Genomic DNA, 20,280 nt, shown 5'->3' on the forward strand with positions numbered 1-20,280 from the left:
GCGCCCCCGGGGCTGCGGCTGCTTCTGGGGTGCGGAGGGGTGGCCCCAAAGCGGGTCCCGGCCGCGCGGCGCCCGGAGCGGGGCAGGCGGGAGGGGCTGCGGGCTCCGTGCTCCGGGCACGACGGGCCCCGCCAGCCCGGGCACTGCCGCGGGCAGAGGCCGCGCTCCTCGCCCCCGCTCTGCTCCCCGCTCCCGCAGCCCCACAGCCCCCGGGGCCCCGCTCGCAGCCCTGACGGCACAAGGGCGGCCGGGGAGAGGGGGGAGCCGGGGGGAGCCGGGGGGAGCCGGGGCTGCGCATCCCCCCTCGCGGCTCCTCCGTTTCCCAACGCAGCGGTCGCGTTGGGCAAACCCCGGCAAACTGACACAGGAAGCCCCGGGCCAAACCTCCGGCCCCGGCGCCGTTGGGAAACCTGCCCGCTGCCTCGGCCGGGGCTCCGCGCTCGGCCCCGGAGCCGGCCCGGCGCTGCAGCGAGCGTCGCCTCGGCCGTGGGGCCCCGTCCGCCACCTCGGTGCACCCACACCCTGTACGCCCTGCGGCCCTTCTCGCACCCCAGGGATGCAGAGCAGGGGGAGCAAAGTGCCCCTCTGCCCGCGGCACTGTCCCAGAGCCGGGGGGCTCTGGGGGGGCCGAAAGACGTGTTGGATCCAAGCACAGTGCAGTCCCTGTGTGACCCATGGCAGCCAGGCCCCTGGCCAGCCCCGGACACTGCTGCGGCCGGGGAGGTGTCCTGGGGTGCGAGGGGGGCCCAGCTGCTCCCACCTCTCTGCCAAGGGGAGAGAGGCTTCATCCCGATTAGCTCGAGGCACAAGAGGAGTCGGGACAAGGTTGGGAAACCGCTCTGCCTTCTCTCTTCCTTCCCCAACCCGCTCCCCCAGCGCTGCATTGCGCTGCCAGTGCCCCCCACCCTGTGGCAATTGCACAAGGCAGCAACACCCCGAGAGAGGGAAGCAGGGGGGAGAGACCTGCTGGCCCCCAGGCAAAGGCTCGGCCCCCAGGATTATTTAAGCACCCCCACTCCGAGCGGCCCCAGAAGAGGTGGCAGTGGCTCGCTCTGCGCCAGCATGGTCACAGCTGGGCTGTTCATCCTCAGCCTGGGAGGCTCCGTGCTGCTCCCGGCGCTGGCCCCAGCAGGTAACGGGAGAGCGGGGGCTGAGGGGGGCTGCAGGGCGGGAGATGGAGACCCAGGGGCTGGAGCAGCGCAGTGCAGTGGAGGCTTTGCACGGCCCATGCTCAGTCCTCCTCAGCCGCTCCCCGGCACCCGCGGATACTGCTTCGGTGCTCGGGACACGCAGCCAGGAGCAGGACAGACACAAGCAAGAGCCGTGCCCGGACACTCCGGCAGCCGGTCATCACCTGCACCCACTCACCAGGCACCCAAGGGAGCCGGATCATCGGGGGAAAGGCGGTGGCACCCCATTCCCGGCCCTTCATTGCCTCCATCCAGATGGATGAGGAGCACGTCTGCGGGGGCTTCCTGGTGTGGCCCACGTGGGTGATGACAGCAGCTCACTGCCTTGTTCCCAGGTGAGCCATGCCCCCACCCAGGACACGCACCCCAGGACACAGCGCTGCCCCCTTCAAATAGATACTCCTGTCCCAGGGGGTTACACAATCCTGGAGCAACCACCTGTCTCGCTGGCCCCCTTCTTGCCCTCCCCCCTTGCCCCCATCCGTGGCAGCGCCAACTCATGGCCCCTCTGCCGCAGGCGCAACCCCTTGGTGCGCGTGGTGCTGGGGGCCCACAGGCTGAAGGAGCCTGAGAAATCCCAGCAGGTCTTCAGCGTCGTGGAGTCCATTGCCCACCCACTCTACGACCCCAGCTCCATGAACAACGACATCCGCTTGCTCAGGGTGAGTCCTGTGCCGGGAAGTGGGGTTGCCCCGTGGCTCATGAGACATGGGAGGAGGGAGATGGGGTGCCCCATGCCCCACGTGGCGCAGGAGATGCCCACGTGGGCTCAGCCGACACTAGATGTCAGTGCTTCTCCGGAGAAGCAGGATCGTGCCGTGGGGTGCGATGAAGCGGCCGAGGACGCACCAACCCCAGCAGCTCCATCTGCTCCTGGGCAATCCAGTCGCCAGTGGGACCATTGCAGGGGGGGCTCAGCCTCTGAAGAGGGAAGGGCAGGGATGGGGGGTGTCGGCGTGATGGGGTGGGGGGAGTCAGGGTCCCCAGGCAGGAGCGGCTGGGGGGCTGCGCCCCAGCAGCAAAGCCACCCACACCCCCTGGCTCCCCGGCCAGCTGAACAGGTCGGCCGTGCTGAACGAGTACGTGAAGCGGATCCGCCTGCCCTCGCCACGCATCGACCTGAAACCCGGCACCGTCTGCTACGTGGTGGGCTGGGGGGACACCTCCAACTACGGCGACCGGCCCACCGAGCTGATGGAGACTGGCACCACCATCGTCAAGCGGAGCTTGTGCCGAGCGCTGTGGAGGGGCAAGGTCTCGCCCAACATGCTGTGCGGGGCCAGCCGCAACACCACGCTGCAGGGCGTCTGCGCGGTCAGTGGGCTCCCGGCCCCGTGCCCCCTGGCCATCCCCGCCAGGAGACCCGCTACTCTCCCTCCCACCCCTTCGCTTTGCAGGGTGACTCCGGGGGACCCCTGATCTTCAAGGAAAAGGTTTACGGCATCGTCTCCTTCTCTGGGAAGAGATGTGGGGACCGCCGGTACCCCGACATCTACACCAAGATCTCCAACTACATCGACTGGGTGCATCGCACCGTGCAACGGCACCGCCATCGGAAGGGGCAGCCGAAGCCCTAGGCAGGGCTGGGGGGTGGGAGGGGGTCCCGAGGGGCAGAGGGGCTGTGGGGAGAGAGGGGCTGAGGCATCTTGGCTGCCTGGCAGCTCCCAGGAGGGGAGAAAAGGGCCAGGAGTCCCCCCAGGTCCTCCCAGCGCCAGGGGTTCTGGGCGCCGATGCTCAGGGCTTCCCGAGCCAGGGCAGGGCAGGAGACTGGCTCTGCCCATTGGCGAGGGGAGCTGCGTCCCCCCAGGCTGTCCGGGCAGCCCCAGCACCTCGCTCAGCCTCTGGCACCCACAGCGTTGGTCTTCCTCAATAAAACCTCCGTCCCAGACCTCTGTCCATCCGCCTTCCCTCCACCCACCCTGCTCCCCCCTTCCGGGGGGGACACAGCCCCTGGCTCTGGGGCAGGCAGGAGCTCCAGGGACCCTCACCCTGCCACCAGCCCCTGCCCACCCTGATCCTGCCCCAAGGACACAATGGGGAGACAAAAACGAGACCGAGACCCGCCTGCCCTGGGAGGCAGCAGAGCCGGGGTGGGGGTTTGGCCCCTTTGATCTCTTGGTGGGCAGCTGAGCCCGGAGCTGTCCTTGCCCCTCTGCTGCCCGGCTCAACGGGGGCTGTTTTTTCCCAGCTGCCTCTCTCCTGCCCTTCCCCAGCCCCACCACGACCCCTCTCCAGGGCCCACTGCTCTGCTGCACACTCCCGTCCCGTCCTGGGGTGGATGGAGCAGGGGGGGTGCAGGGGAAGGGGGTCAACACCAGCCCCCACTCAGGCCCAGGCCGTGCCCCAGAGGAGCCAGGATCTGCATCCAGGCGCTGCCACCCCACGGAGCATCCCTGGCAGCTGGAGCTGCCTTTGCGCCGGGGTGCGGCTCCCCGTCCCGTCCTGCCCCGTCCCACCCGTCTCACCCCATCCCGGCTCGTCTTGTTCCATCCCGTCCCGCACCGCACCCTCCCCACCGCGCTGCGGGACCCCCCAAACGGGGGAACCACAGACACCCCCGGGGGCAGATGGGCTCCCAGCTGCCCGGCTGCGCCCGCAGGGATCGTCGAGAGCCTCACCCGCCTCCCCAGCGCGCTTGGGCGCGCAGACGGGCGCTGGTCCCGGAGGGAACTCAGTGGCCGCGGGCACAGGGGCCGGGAGCTGCCCGTGCCAGTCAGGGGGACGTGTGCTGAGCTGCTGCCGGGTCTCAGCTGAGACATACACATGGCATGTGGCTTTGCCTGGCATCGAGGCTGTCTCTGGGGACAGACCCAGACGTTCCCTGCTCCTGGTTGTTTGTTTTATCTGGAAATCGCTGGCACGCCGCGGCCACGGGGTGCAGCTGCCCTCCCTGCCCGGGGGTCCCGCAGGAGGCTGGAACCAACCGCAGCATCCGGCATGGGCCACCTCGCCGCCCTTGGGGGCTCTGCCAGGGAGGATGAAGGCCAGGGCTCTGCCAGCGTGCCCAGCGGCGCCCGGACGGCACCTCTGCGGCTCCCGTGGTGCCCGCACTGGGCACCCCAGGGGCTCTGGCTGCCCCGTCCCCTCTGGTCACTGGCTCACCGCTGTTGTGCTCTGCGTGGGGTCAGCGGGACACAGCCGCAGCCGTCGGTGGCCTTGGGGAGAGCAGGGGACACCGGGCAGGGGACAGATCCCTGCCAGGCTGCCAGCCTCCAAGGAAGCCCCAGCTCCCCACGGGGTCCTGGCAGTGGTGGCAAAGGGCAGACCCCCCCCAGGATGCCGGGGAAGGGCTGCCAGCCCCGGGGCTTCCGTGCGCTGCCAGGAAGCCTGGAGAGCCAGCGCCTGCCCCGGCTTGTCCCAGACCACCCGAAACCCAGCGGGAAGGAGGCGCCTGACTCACGGCTGCGTTCTGGAAGCCGAAATCTCCCGCTCATCAGCAGGAGCTGACGTCGCTGCCACAACTCGTGCCCGTGGGCTCGGCCAAGGGTGACATGCCAGGCTCTGCGGGGGCCAAACCCTCCGGCCTGGGTAGGCGAGGATGGTGAGCCGCCTCGGGGAGGAAGGCGCTGCGGGCAGGTGTAGAGAAACGCAGGCCACGTACCACCATGTGCAGCACACACTGGTGCCAGGGAAAGTCCTGGGCAGCGTTTTGGCAAATCCTTTATACCCCATGCCCAAAAGCGGGGCGGAGGGCAGGGGGGCATCGCTGGGCTGGCTGGGCAGAGGGGCTGCAGGAGACCCCCGCTGCACCTGCCCTGGGTTGAGATGCCACTGCGGTGCCCCAGGCTGGAGAAACCACCGAGCTGAAGCAGGTGCCGCCCGGGAACGGGGCCGGGCTCCTCACCAGCTGCTGGGGGTTCCTGCCCCTGGTGCCCCCACATCCCTCTGCCCAAACCTGCCTCAACCCCTCGGGGTGGTGCAGCCCCATGGGAAAAGCCCCCAGGGCTGCCCCCACCTCCTGCAGCCCCAGAACCTGCTGGACAAAACTGGACCTGCAGCACCGTTTATTCCTTTTATTTTTTAATTACAATCCAAATGGTAACACAGCTGTAAAATGCCCCTAACGGTATCGGATAGGAAATGTGTATGTTCCCATAGCGTCTGCCTCGGGAATCAGAACGCAATCATACAAAAATAGAAAATAGGGTATTTTTTTATATATATAATATATATATGATATTTATATAAAGGCAGTAGCTTCTCGGTGTCAGAGACGAGATGGTATTTACACAGGTGACAACACACAAAACGAGAGAAGTAGTTAAAATAAATACAGAGGGTGTCGACAGAGCCCGGGGGTGGGCGGTGGGGCCAGGGCTGCGCAGGGCTGGGGGTCCCCGGGGGGGCGGGCAGGGCCATTGCCCTCCCTGTCCCCCTCCACCGCGCCATGCTCCCCGCGGCCGCCCCAGCCCCCCAGCAGCTCCGCAGTGGGGCCAGGAGCTGAGCGCCGTCCCCAGGCACCGCGCAGCTGCTTCGCCCAGCACCGGCCCTGGAAATGCCTCCAGGGACCATGGACCCCCCCTCTGCCCTGGCAGCCCGAGCCGCTTTCCAAGCAGTTTTGGCAGGGAGGGATGCTGAGAGCTCTGGACAGGCTCCCCTGGGCGGGGGGCTTCGGGCAGGGGCACCTGCAGCAGCCGTGGGCTCGGCGGGCTGGGGGGGCCGGTCATGCCCCTCAGTCAGGGCTGCCACAGCCCACGGTGGGCAGCACTGCCCTGTCGCCATCGCACCAGCATCGCCTCTGAAGATGGGTGGGAGCCCGGGAAAACCTAAAAACTGTTTTAACATACACATGCTAAAACTTCAGGAGACAATAACAGACATATATTTTTATATAGATCTGTATCTATATGTAAATATAGATCTCTGCCTCCCACCCGATGCAGCGCCACGCTGCCTGCCCTGCCGCTGGCAGCCGGGGCCGTGCCCCTCCGGGGAAGGCCAAAGCGCAGATTCCCTGTAGACTGAGGTCCCGGCCAGAAACGTCAGCAGAGCACCGAGAATCCATCCCAGAAATAAATAGGCGCGGGGCTGCCGGCCAAGGACACGGGGGGGGCCCCAACGCGGCAGCACAGACGCCCCTCGGCGCCGCGCCGGCTGCACAGAAGGGCTGCACGAGTGCCGGGAGTGGGTGCCGGAGAGCTCTGCCGGGCACCGGGCGCGCACCGGAGCATCCCCCGGGTGGCTTGGCATCGCTCTGGCCGAGTGGGCTGGGAATGCCCTCCCCGGCTCCCGGGGCAGCAGGAGCGAGAGCCGGGCCCCCCGCGACTGCATAACATACACGGGTATAAATAACGATCTTTTTATCTTAATAAATATCAGGTATATGGTTTGTACAATATACACATAATGCCCCTGTCTCCCGGGTCCGGCTCGCGCCGAGGGAGGGTTCACACGTAGTTCTCCTCCGCGTTGTCTGTCTCCGGGGAGAATTTGGCCGCAGCTGGAAACGGAGTGGGAGGGGGGGAGAAGCGGTGAGGGGGGCATGAGGGGCGGCCGGGCGCAGGGGGTCCGAGCCTGCTCCCCCCCACACCCCCCGACCCCAGAGCCCCCCACTCACCCGCACAGCTCCCATAGTGGCGCACGCCGATGGAGCGGCCGCGGTGGCAGGTGGCCCGCCGGAGGTGGCACGCCGAGGGGTAGGTGACGTTGTTGTTGCCGCAGAGGGCATGGTCCAGGCTGGTGGGCTCGGGGCAGGGGGCCGTCCGGCACATCACGCAGTGGGCACTGCCCGTCTGGTCCACCACGCAGGTGTGGGTGCCGGGGCACACCACGCTGGAGCAGGACTCTGCAGGGAAGCACACGCGGCCGCGGCTGAGCCTCCCTGGCCGAGGTGAGCCAGGGACAGCCGCCCTCCTCCCACGGCTCCTCCAACCAGGCGGGCATCGTCCCAGGGAAACCCGGGCAGCTCGGGCCCCTCCGCCTTTAGCTACTGAGGACAGAGCGGAGCAGGGGGCTGGAGGGTCCCAAGCTCCACCGTGGCTGCCGCTCCTGAGGACAGGAGCTGGCGGGGGCCGACGTCCCCGGCTGGAGCCTCGCCACACGGGGGGAGCTGATGTCCAGCCGCAGAGCCCGAGCACGTGGCGCTGAGCCCGGTTTGGCGCGCTGGGACCTGGCTGGGGCAGGCGGCGAGCGGCCCCACGCAGGTGCCTTGGCCGGGGAGCGGCGGCCGCTCCGGCCCGGCTGGCAGCCGCCGCCAAGCGCCCCGGCCAAGGGGAAGGGCAGGGTCACCCTGGACACTGCCCAGCCCTGCGAGCGAGCACGTGCGGGGGGTGGCAGGAGCCCGCGTGGGCAGGATCAGCCCCCCCCTCGGTGCGGAGCATCTCCCCTGGGATGTGCATCCCCATCCCACAGCAAAACCCTGGGGTCTGTGTGACCCGCCAGCCCTGCAGCCTCCCCCCGCAGCACGACCCCGCGGCAGCACCAGCAGCGCGTCCCGACGCCGTAAACACTTCGCAACACCCTCCCCCCGACTGGGAGATCTGGCATCCGCAGCTCCCAGCTCCCAACTCGCGTTTCGTGCCCCACGTTTCCCTGCGCGGTCCAGAGCTCGACCGGCAAAAGCGTCCCAGAGGGGAGGGCTGGCAAAATAACCGTAATAACGCTGACAGCTCTTGGCAGGGCCGGGCGGATCGCTGCTGCCTTCAGCAAAACAACAAAAAAGGGGCTCCATGTTCGTCAGCGACATCTTACGGACTGCTCTTCCTCAGCCCGCGGCGAGGCCAAAGCCCCATCGCACCGACTGGCTGCACCGGCGTCACGGGCGGCTCTGCTGCCACGTCCCTGCCAGGGTGGCCGGGCTGGGACCCCGGGCAGCCAGTGGGTGCCAGCTCAGAGCTGCTCCATCCAGCTCTGGGCAGCGCAAGGGTGACGCCAAGGGATGTGACTCCCCCACGGGCCGGGAGCCGCCGTGCCCGTCAGCACCGGGCTGGCCGCAGAGCACCAGCCCCTCACCAGGCACACAGGCCCCATGTGCTGCAGCCGAAGCCCCGTGCCTGGGCAGACCTTCCCTCCCTGCCATGGCCAGGGCCAGGTACCGGTTACAAACCCTCCCTGCGGTGCCAGTGGAGCTGCCAGCCCCAGGGGCAATGGGAACGGCCCCCCAGGACACACTGCCCACAGAGAGGGATGAATGGGGACACCCGGGTGGGAAAAGGGAGGATGTGCCCGGACGTGCCAGCACGGCAGGGCACAGTGACCCTCCCTCCCTGCACCAGAGCAGCTCACGGTGCGCCAGGAGAGCCAGCGAGCAGGAGCACCTAGGGACCTGCGGTGCCCATTGTCCCTCCGCGCGGGCACAGCTCGGACAGGTCCCACGCGGAGCTGGGACACGAGAGCCACCGGGGACAGGACGGGGACAGGAGCAGGGCGGGGGCACGGCCAGACCTACTTTTGCATTTGCCCTGGTACATCACTTCGAGGTCGGGGTGGTCTCTGCACTTGGCCGTCAGCAGGTCGCACTCGTCGCGGTAGGTGTAGCCGTCGGAGCCGCAGACCTGCAGCTTGCGGGGCAGGCTGGAGCAGTCGGGGGCACAGGCGCACTGGGGACGCCCGTGCTTCATCTTGCAGACCTTGTCGGGGCCGCACACCACCCCCTCGCAGCTCTCTGGGGACAGAGCGGGAGCCGCGCGTCAGAAGGAACTGTTGGCGAGGGAAGGGTCCGTCCCGGCCAGCGCCCCAGCCCCACGGCCACGCCGGGCACTGGGACGCGGCGAGCACCGGCCCTCGGGGTCCCAAACCCCTCCCGGGGTCACAACGTGCCGCCACTGAGCCGCCCCGAGCGGCATCTGGATCTGCTCAGCTCCGCCGCGGAGCGAGCCGCTGGCCGGAGCCACGCGCCATCATCCAGCCAGAGCCCCGGCCCCGCGCTCAGCACCAGCTCGCTCGTTTCTATGTATTCATTTTTTGGAAGGAGACGTTTCTTTTTCTTGTGCAATGGAAAAATCTCTCTCCGCAAGGCCCCCGCTCCTCCAGAAGGAACTGGGCTCCGCGAGTTGTCTGGGCGATCAAGAACGCCGCTCCCAGCAGACAATGCCCAGCCCTGTTTTGCTCCGGGCCTCCGTGACTTGCACACGAGAGCGGGACGCGGCAGCGAGCGCCGATCCCCAGACAGGCGGCCGCTTTGTCCCCCGGGTCGCCCCTGGCCAGCACGGGGGCTGGATTCGGGGGGTCCCACCAGCGCCCGGCGCTGCCCTGGGGCTGTGCCCACGCCAGCGCAGATGGAGAGGGGCTGCCAGCTCCGAGCAGGAGCCCGTCCCGGGTGCCGGTGCCTCCACAGGGAGAGGTGAAGGGGTCAGCACCCCGCACCACGGCAGGGCTGGAAGCCCCCTGCCCCACTTGAAGCCCCCTTTGCCACATCGCAAAGCACACACACAGCCCACACCCCAAAGGGACCCTTTGCCCTCCGGGATGCGGGCGATGCCGGAAACTGGGGGAGTGGGGCTGCCTCTGTTTGCAGGGACACGGCTCCGTTGGCACCGGCCGGGAGGAAGGCTGGATGGCACCGAGAAACTTCCCGAGACAGGGACTGAGCCCCGAGCAGGAGGGATCCCCACAGACAGGGTGTGCCCGGAGCTGCTGGGAGGTACGGAGGGGGATTTCCCCACTGGAGACGGGTCACTGGGGAAGGGGGGAGGAGGAAGGGGAAATTCCCTGTCTGCTTGGCCCAGCTCTCCCCAGGGGAAATTCCCTAGTGGGAGACAGTTTCCCAGTTTGCTCCCTGATCTCCACAGCTGGGGCCTGTCCCAGGGAAGAGCAGAGCTGCCGGCTGAGCCCTGGCACCATCCCTGTGGAAAGCTGCAGGGACGAGACCCTGGGACAGAGGGGCATGACCCGCACCCAGGGCTGCCAGGGCAAGTGGGACCTTTGTTGCCCTCCGCTCTGGGACACTGCCGCCGGCACGGCGGGGTCTGGCCATCCGGACTGTCTCAGCAAGACAGGGAGGTGGTGGGACCATCCGCCCGCGGTCCCAACCCCACAGCCCAGCTCTCCCCTCTGCACCGAGCCCCGGGAGGGATGCCGTGTCCCCAGCAGCCAGAGCCAGGAATTTCACCTCCCCACCGGAGACCCGTTGTGGAGCCCCCAGGGTCTGGCCAGCACCTTCCCATGGGGCTCGGTCGCCCTGGCTGCTGGCGCAGGGCTGGTGGCTACAGCCACTTTATCCGGGAGTAATCTCTCCCGGCCCCACGAGCCGGGGGAGCGGTAGCGCCGCTCGGCTCGTCCACCCTTTTCCAAGGCCTCTGGCTCGCTGGACCCCAGCGGGGAGCAGCACCAGCTCCATCTAGATGGGGCACGCAGGGGCTTTCTGAAAGGTGGGGAGCTGTGGTGTATGTGCCGGCCGGGCTCTCCAGCAGTTTCAGCAGAGGTCCTGCTCCCAGACCCCCATGATCCCCAGAAGCCGCAGCCCCCATTGTGGTCTGGCAGCCCCCCATGTCCCCCCACCTCCCCGCAGAGGAGAGGGCAGACCCCTGGGACAAGGGGGGCAGACCCCTGGGACGAGGGCTGCCCGTCCCCACCGTGCTCTGCCCTGGGCACTGGGGAAGCCGTGCTCCCCGGCCAGCCCCTGGAGAGGGTCCCAGTGCTCCCGGCACCCGCTGAGTGGGGCCAGTCTGCCCAGCTGCCGTGGGGCCAAGCCCATGGTGGGAGATGGGGCAGAGTGCCAGGGCCGGGATCTCACTCAGCCTTCGGCTGGTGCGGGGTGTGACTCCAAGCTGTGCCAGGACGGGGTCGAGGAGCAGCCGGGGCAGCAGCGCCAGGGGGGCAGAGGGGCTGGAAGAACCTTTTTTCCCCTCTTTAAGCAAATAACAGTGTGACCTTCCGAAGACCTGCTCCTGCCTACTGCGGTCAGCAGGTCCTCAAGCGTGTTCTCACAAGGCCACGCAAGTGCAACTGGGGGATCCGCGCCTCCGGCGCACGCCAAAACATCTGGCGGGGCTGGAACTCACAGCTGGAGAGTTTCCACTTCTGGAACTGCCCGTTACATAAAGCCATTTCACACACACGCTGGGAGGGGGAAGGGGGAGCAGAGGGGAAGAAACAGATCTTTTTTTCCTTTAAAAAACACCCAACCTTAAGAAGTTGCCCTCTGAGCAGCCTGGCGAGGGCAGGGGCGGGGGGTCCCAGCCACAGCAGCATTAACCCAGGAATGGGGACCCCCAGCTCTGCTCCCTGCACTCAAGCTGCCCAGCCAAGACCCAGGTCGTGCATCCCGCCCTGCAGGGGAACAACAAAAATACACACAAAGTGAGGGCTGCGGGGCATGGAGGCTGTCCCACGAGCCCTGGCCCACGGCAGTACCCGTCCCGCAGCCGCAGGAGCACGGGGTCAGCGGTCCCCGGGGTCTCGGCACTGCCCCGGAGCCCAGGAGGGAGAGGAGAGCCCAGCCCCATCGCTGCCGCTTCGCCCGGAGCTGCGGGCTCCGAGCATCCTGCACGCACAGAGCTTGGCCCTGCCGCAGCCCGCTCGCCCCGTGGCCGCGCTCACCTTTGCAGGGGTGGCAGGTCACCAGCCCCAGGAAGCCCAGCAGGCTGATCTTGTTGCCAGGGTAGGTGTAATTAGACCAGGCCACGTCCACGTTGCCGTTGGCACAGCATTCCTCCCATGTCACGCCTGTCTTCAGGATCATGGTGCACTTGGCCTCCTTGCCCTGCTGCAGCCAGCAGATCCCACCTGCAGAGAGGGCAGAGGGTGAGGGGTCTCCGCTGTGCCGGGCCACCGCATGAAGTTCAGCAAGATGCCAGCTGGGCCACCCATGGGGCAGAGCCACGGGGACCGCGCCAGTGCCTGGGGAGGGTCAGCATAGGACAAGTTGGGGAACCACAAGAGGCTCCATGATGGCTCCCACCTCTCCTGTGGCTCAAGGACTGTCCCAGAGCACATGTCCCTGGCACAGCATGGTAGCTCTGTGCCCATGCTGCCACCCTAATGCCCTGGGCTGCTGGCAGCCCAGCTCCTCTGGCCAACAGGCTCCAAACCCAGCACCTGGACTGCAGGGACACTGCTGTTATCTCTGCACTCACAGGTGATGTCCTAGGAGATGCCCAGCCAGCGGGCCAGCATCTAGGCTGGCAGCTCACCCCCTCGCCCTCCCTCCCTGCCTGCATTGCTGCCCAACTCCTGCCTGGGTGAGGGGTCCCAGCCCAGGGAGCTCAGGCAGAGCGGGGCCGGTGGGCGCCCGTGCTGCGAGGGCTGCAGCCCCCTGTACGTGCCGGCGGCCCCACGGAGGGACGGGGACCGTCCCCGCGGCGCGGGGGCCCGACACCCACAGCCTCTGTGAGGAGCGGCCGAGCCACTGGCTGGAGAACGGGGCACTTGACGGAGCCCTTGGGACCGGGCCAGCCCAGCGGCATCGGATCCCTCTGAGTCAAAAGCCTGTTTGTTCCTTCACCCCACGAGCGAATCAGTTGTATTTTTTTTTGTGAGTGATTCCTTTGCAATTTCCGCCTCTGCAAACCAGCCCCTTCTGACGCGTATTTGGGTTCGTGCTCTCGTTAGCTGCGCTTGAGGTTTGTTAAACGGCTGAAGATGGGAGGGAGGGATGGGGGAAGGGACGGATCCTGCCGGTACCAGGCTGGAGTCGCTCCCCTTCAAAGCAGGGATTCGCCCTGCCCCAAAGCGGAGTCAGCACCTGCCTCAGACCCCGGGTGTGCCCCCCATCCCTCCCGTGCCCCCCGTTCTGGTTCAGCCAAAAGCACGTGGGGCTGTCAGCCCGGCTGCAGCCAGTGACAGCCATGGATGCAGTAAACCCTGGGGCTGTGGGAACCAGTGGCCCAGACACCTCTGGAAGCATCAGCCGGGCCAACACACCTCTGCCACCGGTGGGTTTATCCTCCACAGATTTGTCTAAATGCTCTTTCAAGCTCATTTTTCCTTTACAACACTCTGTGGCCCCAGTTCCCCCACAGCACCAAGCTCCCTGGGAGCCATGTCCTGCCTTTGGACCGTGCTTGCCACCCCCACAACTGCTGCCCACAGGGACAGCCACACGCAGAGCAATCCCACTCACAACGAGACGGATCCACACATCCCGTGCCCACGCGCCCGGTCTCTGAGACGCACCCCAGGCCAGTAGTAGCGGGGCACCCGCCACCTCCCAAGCTGCGCTGGGATGCGGAGATGTCAACAAGGGACACGTCCCAGACGGGAGGATGGAGCTCGCCTATTCTGCAACAGTGGCCACAGGCCAGAGAGGCCAACGCGGGGCTCTTGGGGGCACCCCATCCTTGGGGTTTCCCCAGCACTGCAGTTGCGAGGGTGCCACGCTCCTGCACTCAGCGTGGCCAGAGGACCTGGGCTCTGGCTGGGGGACGCAGTGTGGCCGGAGGACCCGGACAGGGTCCTTCCAGCACGTGCCCAGGGCCTTCCAGCACGTGCACCCAACCCTGTGAAGCAGCAAGCGGAAATCCGGCGCAGAGACAGCAAACGGGATCCCAGGGGCCGCAGCAGCACAAGAGGCCTCGTGGGAGCCTCCCTCGTCCTTCGGAGCATCCTGACCTGCCGCTATCCAGAGAGCCCAGTGCCTGCCCACACGGGCATGGAGTGATGGAGACGTATGGCATCGTGTAGGGGGGAGATGGAAACTCCAGCGTGGCTGTGGGACAGCTGGTACCAGCAGCAGCAGCCATGGCTCTGCAGTGTGGGCAAGGGCTGCCGGAACCCCGGCCCGGGGTCCTGGACCGCCCGGGCACCGGCACGGATCCCGTGCGAGGAAACAGCTACTGAAGAGCCCAGACACCTCCCAAGCACCGTGAGAGCTGCCAGCACGGTCAGCTGAACCGGGAGGGGTTCGAGCTCCAACTCCACACCCAGATCACGGACCGGCCGCCGTTCCCGTCCTTCCTACCCGGCTCACAAAGCCCCGGAGCACGGCTCACCCACCCCCCGCCCGGGGACAGGGACCCCCGCCCGGGCAGCCATCCCGGAGCTCCGCAGGGGCCTGGCAGGGCCGGCCACGCTCTTGCACCCGTCACCCCCGTCCCGGGGCACACGGGGGTGCGGGATGCCAGGGTTGGGCACCAGCGCGGCCACGGGAGCGGGGCCGTGTGGGACCCCGGGCGCTCGCTCCGGCTGCAGCAGCCCCGAGACCGAGCCTGTCCGGGGAAGGACCGTGGGGGACGGAGGCCACCTGAGCAGCACCGCCGGGCACCGGGCACCGCTCCGCCACCGTCGGGCACCCGAGCGCCTCCCAGTAAAACGGGCTTCTGCCGCCGAGAGCCCAGTCCCGCTGCCCGCACCCACCCGGCGGGGAGGCGGCTGCCGGGAGAGACGGGGGGAGATAGCGGGGCCCGGAAGGGGGGTGGGGGGGCGCAGCCCGGTAACGGCGCCGGGGGGCCGGGCCGGGCCTCCCTAAGCACCTGCCGGCGGCGCCGGGACGGGGCGCGGCGACACCGACGGCCCGGGGCGGCGGGCGGCCCCGGCGGGAGCGGCTGCCCCGGTGCCCCCGGCGCGCCCCCACCCCGCCAGGACCCCTCGTCGCCCCGGGGCGGCACTTACCGTGCGCGGCGGCGGGGCTGCAGAGCGCGAGCAGGCAGAGCGCCAGCCGCAGCGGCATGGCCGGGCCGGGCCGGGGCGGCGGGACGGGCCGGGACGGGACGGGGCCGGGACGCTCCGGCGACCTGTTGCCTGTGCGGCGGCGGCGGGGCCGGCGGCGCTATAAAGCGGCGGGGCGGCGTGAATCACCGGGCGGGGCGGCGGCGGGGGGGGCCGCAGCGGGGGCGGGGGCAGTGGGGCGGGGGTGGAAGTTGGGGGGCAAGGATGGGGGGGGGCGAGTAAGTGCGGGGGGCGAGGGGATGGGGCTGAGTTGGGGTGCAAGTGGAGGGAGCAGGGGGTGAGGGTGGAAATTGGGGTGCAAGTGGGGGATGCGGGGGTGGGGTGGCAGCGAGGGTCTGCGCGCCACCGCCTGCGGGTGCCCGGTGGGCGAGGGTGGGGTGTCGGGGCGGGGATGTGTCCGGGTGTTCTCCGGACCGAGCAGGGGGCCAGCACCCCCGGCCGGACCGCGCCGGGATGGAGCTGGGGAGGGGAGGGTTTGGGGGTGACCCCCGTGCTCGGGGGCGGAGGTGGCGGAGCTCAGCAGCGGAGGAAGCGCCGGGCAGAGGGAGCAGCGACGTGTCCCGGGAGCCTCTGGGACGTAGGGGACGGCGGGCGCCTGGGTGCTGCCCAGAGCAGCCCCCCCCGGGCCCGACCCTGTCCCTCCCGCACGCCGCTCCTTCCCCACCCACCCATCCTCGCATGAACCCTCTGTCTGCCTCCTCCCGCCCTCCTCCTCCTCCCCGCAGCAGCCCGGTCTGGCAGCACGGTTACGGGAAGGTCTGTGTCATGTGGCTCCTTTCATCTTTGCTCCCCAAACACCAGCGCAGCTCCGCCGGCAGCCCAGCATCACCCACGCTGTGCCGGTGGGGAAACTGAGGCATCGCTGTCCTCCTGCTGCCTCGAGCCGCGTGAGCCCTTGGCTGGGTGAGCCCTGCAAGGTGCGGAGAGGGAGAAGAGCTGGGGGGATGTACCCCCATGGCACACACTGTCACTGTCCTCCTGCATGTCCCCATGGCGGCTGGGGCTGCCTGTCCCGGCTTCCAAATGTGTGCCGGACCCTGCATGGCCCAGCCTGGGCTGGGCAGATGGGGCTGTGCCAGGCTGCCAGGCTGGCTTTGGGGGGTTCCCAGCAGGACGAGGGCGGGCAGGGGGCTGTGGGGAGCCCAGGGCAAGGCGAGGTCTGGCTCCCCAGCATCGCCCGGCCTCACTCCCTGCTCGGTGCCACCGCACAGAGATCACCCACCCATCTGCAAGGGGGGTCAGGGCTCAGTTGGGGCCCCTGGTCTGTCACCCCGCTCCCTGGGCAGAGTGCTGGGGACACGGGGTCTCTGCCTGTCCCCGCTCCTGCTGCTGCAGCCCAGGGCCCTTCTCCAGCCCCGTGAACTTCTGTGTCCGTCTCCCGGCCGAGCAGCTGAGGAACGTTTTACCCTTTGCACTGGCCTCAGCTGAGGTCATGTTTTCGGCAGCACTGAGCCGGGCTCTTTCAGGAGAGGGGCCCCGGCCGGAGGGCCCCGGGGACCTTGCACCACCCCTCCGGCCCAGCAGCAGCCTCCTCGCTCCGAGCTGGTGCCAGCACAGCATGAGCAGCTCTGTTTGGCACGGGATGGGGCTGGATGCAGCTTTAGTCCAGTGAGACAGGGAGCAGCCCGATCCCACGGCTGGGGAGAGCGGGGTGCGATGCCAATGGCCAGCGCAGGCAGAGCAGTCGTGTCCGCTGGCACCACCACGTCCCCGTCCCTCCCTGCATCCTAAGGACGGGTCCCAGGGAAGGGCAGCAGGCTGGCTTGCCACTGAGGCAGATCCTCCTCCTCTTCTCCCCATACAGCCCCTCGCACCCCCAGGGAGGGGGCAGGGATGGGGAGGGCTGGGGTTTGGCCCCAGGTGGCATTGGTGTAAACCGCAGGGCTTCAGTGGAGGAGCCCTCGGGCCCTGCAGTGCCATGGCACCAGACAGCGTGCGTGTGGGGCAGGGAGCCCTGCCGCGAGGGACGGCCGAGGGTCTGCCGCGCTGGGGAGGGAGGACGGAGCCGCAGCCCCCGGCCGCGCAGGCTCGGGCCGTGCTGCTGGCCCCGGGCATGGCAGCGCTGCTGTTCCTGGCCCGTGACCCCTGGCTCGCTCCACCGGCCGCGGCACGATTGCCCATGTAAGGGCCGAGGGCCGCGGAGCCAAATCCCCGCGCCGGAGCTCGCTGAGCGAGAGGGTGCTGAGGCTCTCGCTCACATGCTCCAGGATGCAAGAGGAGCTCGCGGAGGCCAGGAAGGGATTTTCCTCTGGCAGGGATGGGGTCAGCCCTCACTCCGGAGCTGCCGCATCTGGAAGGGAGCAGCCGGGCTCCCGCTCCGCCTGACGTGGGGCAGGAGGAGCCTGGAGGCCGGAGGGAAGCGGGTCGGGCTCCTTCCCCGAGCCGGCATAACTCGGCGCTGCCTGGAGAAGAGCTGCTGGTGCGGGGGGCTCGGAGCCCTGCCGAGGCTGCCCTGCTCCCAGCAAAGCCGCGTGGAGGGCTCCGCTCACCCCCTGCCCCGGCTTTGGCTCTGGCAGCCCTGGGAAGCGCCGTCCCGCCGTGGGCCGGGAAGCGGCTCGCCCGCGGTCGCGCCTCAGGCGGGGGCCAAGGCTGGTTCTCAAGCCGAGCTGGGAGCAAAACTCCCCCAACCAGTCTGCCGCACGCGGGGCCGTGCTGCCGCCCCGCTGCCCTCCGCTCCCACGGCTGCCCGGGCAGGAGCCGAGTGCCAGCAGCACCCGCGGAGCGAGGGGGGAGAGGAGCCGGGCTGGGAACTGCCGAGGAACCAGCCCTGCCCCGGCAGTGGCACCCCAGCGCGGGGGAATCAAAGGAGCCCATGGGGCGGGCAGGGGGCTGGGGGCGGCGGGAGGGCTGGAATGGGGACAAAGGAGCCCTTTGGAGCCGCAGTGAATGGCGGCCTCACATCTGACCTTTCCGTCTGGGCGCTGGCATTGTGCGGGGTCCGGCGGCGTCCTGCTGCGGATCGGGCTGCAGCAGGATTTCGGGCCGAGTTCAAGAGCCAACCGTCCTCCCCCCCAAAACCCCGGCTGCTTCGCTCCCCTCCCGAACCGCTGGGCTGCTTTGAGGAGGGAATCTCGCCTCTCCCGTCAGTTCGGGCTAATTAAACTCTGCTAAACCAATTAGAGCTGCAATTTGCAACGAGACATTGGATTGAGGAGCGTTTCTCACGGAGCCCAGGGTCAGGGCACAGGCGCAGGAGCGGAGGTGTCGCGTTGGCGGTGCGGATTTGCTGGCAGGCGCGGGGCAGGTCCCTGGACGTCTTTTTGTGGCTGATTCCCCCTCGGAGCGAAGCGATCCCGGCCCCGTTACGCTCCCTGTCCCAGCAGGACTCCGAGTTTCTCCCATGCGAGTGGAGGTGCTGCCGGGCATCCCAGCAGTGCCCGCAGGGATCGGGGCTGCCGGCTGGGGGTCCCTGCAGCCCGAGGCACTGCCCAAGCGCAGGCGTAGCCGAGGGGCCACGGGAACCCAGAAACCTCCGGTGACGAGAGCCGCAGGGCCGGCTCGAGATCCACCGAGGGTGAGCACCAAAGCGCAGCGGGAACCCAGCACGCGGGAACCGGGCGAAGCTCGGCCCGAGCCTCGGTCTCCCTCTCCATGAACATTCCTCGGAGCACGTGGCGAGTTGCTGGTGCGAGGTGCGAGCTGAAGGCACGGCCCCAGTGCTGCGAGCGGCACCGGCTCCGTGGCTCCGCAGCACACGGCCCTTCCGCCCTGGTGGGGAGCTGCCCCTCGAGGCGCAGAGCTGCTGCGGCAGCTCTGACCCCAGGGCTAGATTTTCTCTTCTGTGTCTGCACGGCTCCAGCCGGGTAAATCGGAGAGATGCTCATGGCTCACGGCTGCATCACCGGCGTTGGGGAGAGAGTGGCGGCACGATCCGCACCTCGATGGCCCGGCCAGCCACACTCCACCCCCAGCGCTGACACGTAGCTTCGCCCCGCGCCCCGAGGCAGCAGCGTCACCCCTCCGTGCCTCAGTTTCCCCATCTGCTGTGGCGAGATAATGCTCCTCTGCTTGATCCTGCACTATCTCACAGGAAGGTTGCAGGGATTAGTTAGCTAATGTTTGCAAGGAGCTTTGAAGATGAAAAGCCGTGAACAAATGCCAAGAAGTGCTGAGCTGGATTCTCCGCGCCGAGTAATCGTTTCATGTTCCTGGGACACTTCCACTGCTGCAGATGCAGGAGGGCAGGGCAGGAGAGCTTGTGTGCGGGGAGGGCAGGGGGGCGGGAGGCTGACATACCTTCCCAAGACCTGCCCCTCCAAATCTGATCACCCGGCCTGTTCTGCTCCTGACCAAACTGGGATCCCTCCCGCTAACGCTGTTAACGCCGTTCCACCGCCCTGACGGCACCGGCGAGCGCCCGGACCGAGGACAGGCTGGTGGCGCCGGCGCCCAACGCAGCACCTGGGCGGTTAATTAACACACCCTCCGCCTTGGCTCCCAGGGTGCCGGCAGGGCAGAGGTTCAGGGATGTGGCACCCGCTGCCCACGCCAGCAGCCCCCCGCCTGATCCCGGTGCCGGTTTGCAGTGTCTGCTCAGAGCGCTCAGATCTCGGGCAGTCGGGTTTGACTGTTCGGGTAAGATTTGACGAGGCCCTGAGACAAAGGCATAACTAAAGGCAGTGTCTGTTCTGCTGCCTGTGCCCCCCCTGCATGCCCAGCCGGTGAGTCCATCGGCAGGGCTCCCAGCTCCCGGGTTTTGGCTGGGAGTGAGCCGCTCCCCCACCTCACTGTGGCCGCTCGGGGCCCTCTCCCGCTCCGAGCTCCAGGATCGCTCCCCACCACAGGAAAAGCACCCGCCAGGCGTGCGGAGGGACCGGTGGCAGCACATCTCTGCCCTCCACGAGGCCACCCGGGCGGGCGTGAGGACAACACCGAGAGCAAATCGGGTCCTTCATCCCACTGGGCAGAGGAGGAGGATGCTCCAAGCACCCAGGGGGAAGCTGCAGCAGGAATCGGCGCTGTGCCCGGTGCCTCCTCGGGAGCAGGCGGCCACCCGCCACTCGGCCGCCGGGTCTCCGTGCTCGCGTGGCCGGGCTGCGCCGCGCCTGACGCTCCTCTGAGTAACTTTCGCGGACACGCCGTGTAAACAAGCCGTGAGTCAGCGGCCGGGCCGGCCGTGCGGTTTCCCCAGCGTAAACGCTTCCTCTGCCGCAGTGGAAGGAAGGACCAAACGGAGCCTCGAGGGAAGCGCTGGCAGCGCCTAAAAACGTAATGAAATCGTGTGGGGCTGAACTGGGTCCAGAGGAGCCGAGAGTCAGAAAAACCTCCCGGGTCGGTACAGCCGCTCCAGCTCCTCGGAGAGGCTGCGGAGGTGCTGCCGGAGGAGGCAGAGCAGCACCAGGAAGGGCAGCGTCTGCCCCGTGGATCTTTGGTCCCGGAGCAACGTGATTGTTACCCAGTGGCACAGTCAGGGTGCCAGTCACCCTCTGGCACCAGCCGGGCCACGGATGCAGCCTCCACTGGCACCTGAGCACGTTTCTTCCCCCTTCCTGCCCAGGGAGCCTCCCAGGGTGCTCCGGAGCAGCACGCCACCAAAACCTGGCAC

At 68.1% G+C, this 20,280-nt stretch overlaps 2 protein-coding genes across 2 annotated transcripts; one reads left to right on the top strand and one right to left on the bottom strand.

Annotated features, from left to right (window-relative positions):
- Window positions 1–1,062: 1,062 nt before the first annotated feature.
- Window positions 1,063–2,767, top strand: PRSS57 (serine protease 57). Its single transcript, XM_086627632.1, has 5 exons — window positions 1,063–1,132; window positions 1,372–1,525; window positions 1,708–1,852; window positions 2,244–2,504; window positions 2,588–2,767. Exons 1-5 carry the CDS (start codon window positions 1,063–1,065, stop codon window positions 2,765–2,767), a joined length of 810 nt encoding a protein of 269 aa, XP_086483758.1.
- A 3,810-nt stretch (window positions 2,768–6,577) lies between these two features.
- Window positions 6,578–14,736, bottom strand: FSTL3 (follistatin like 3). Its single transcript, XM_086627634.1, has 5 exons — window positions 14,679–14,736; window positions 11,670–11,855; window positions 8,578–8,793; window positions 6,748–6,975; window positions 6,578–6,630 (listed from the first exon to the last, which is right to left on the bottom strand). The coding sequence occupies exons 1-5, from the start codon at window positions 14,734–14,736 to the stop codon at window positions 6,578–6,580; spliced, it is 741 nt and encodes a 246-aa protein (XP_086483760.1).
- Window positions 14,737–20,280: the final 5,544 nt, after the last annotated feature.

The sequence above is a fragment of the Tauraco erythrolophus genome, chromosome 28 (assembly GCF_009769465.1).
Source record: "Tauraco erythrolophus isolate bTauEry1 chromosome 28, bTauEry1.pri, whole genome shotgun sequence".
Classification (NCBI taxonomy): domain Eukaryota; kingdom Metazoa; phylum Chordata; class Aves; order Musophagiformes; family Musophagidae; genus Tauraco; species Tauraco erythrolophus.

Coding starts and splice junctions, on each gene's coding strand:
- PRSS57 (XM_086627632.1), top strand. CDS start 1,063: ATGGTCACAGCTGGGCTGTTCATCCTCAGCCTGGGAGGCTCCGTGCTG. Junction 1,526..1,707: donor GCTCACTGCCTTGTTCCCAG/GTGAGCCATGCC, acceptor CCTCTGCCGCAG/GCGCAACCCCTTGGTGCGCG. Junction 2,505..2,587: donor CGCTGCAGGGCGTCTGCGCG/GTCAGTGGGCTC, acceptor TTCGCTTTGCAG/GGTGACTCCGGGGGACCCCT.
- FSTL3 (XM_086627634.1), bottom strand. CDS start 14,736: ATGCCGCTGCGGCTGGCGCTCTGCCTGCTCGCGCTCTGCAGCCCCGCC. Junction 11,856..14,678: donor CAGCCCCGCCGCCGCGCACG/GTAAGTGCCGCC, acceptor CCCTCTCTGCAG/GTGGGATCTGCTGGCTGCAG. Junction 8,794..11,669: donor GACCTGCCACCCCTGCAAAG/GTGAGCGCGGCC, acceptor CTCTGTCCCCAG/AGAGCTGCGAGGGGGTGGTG.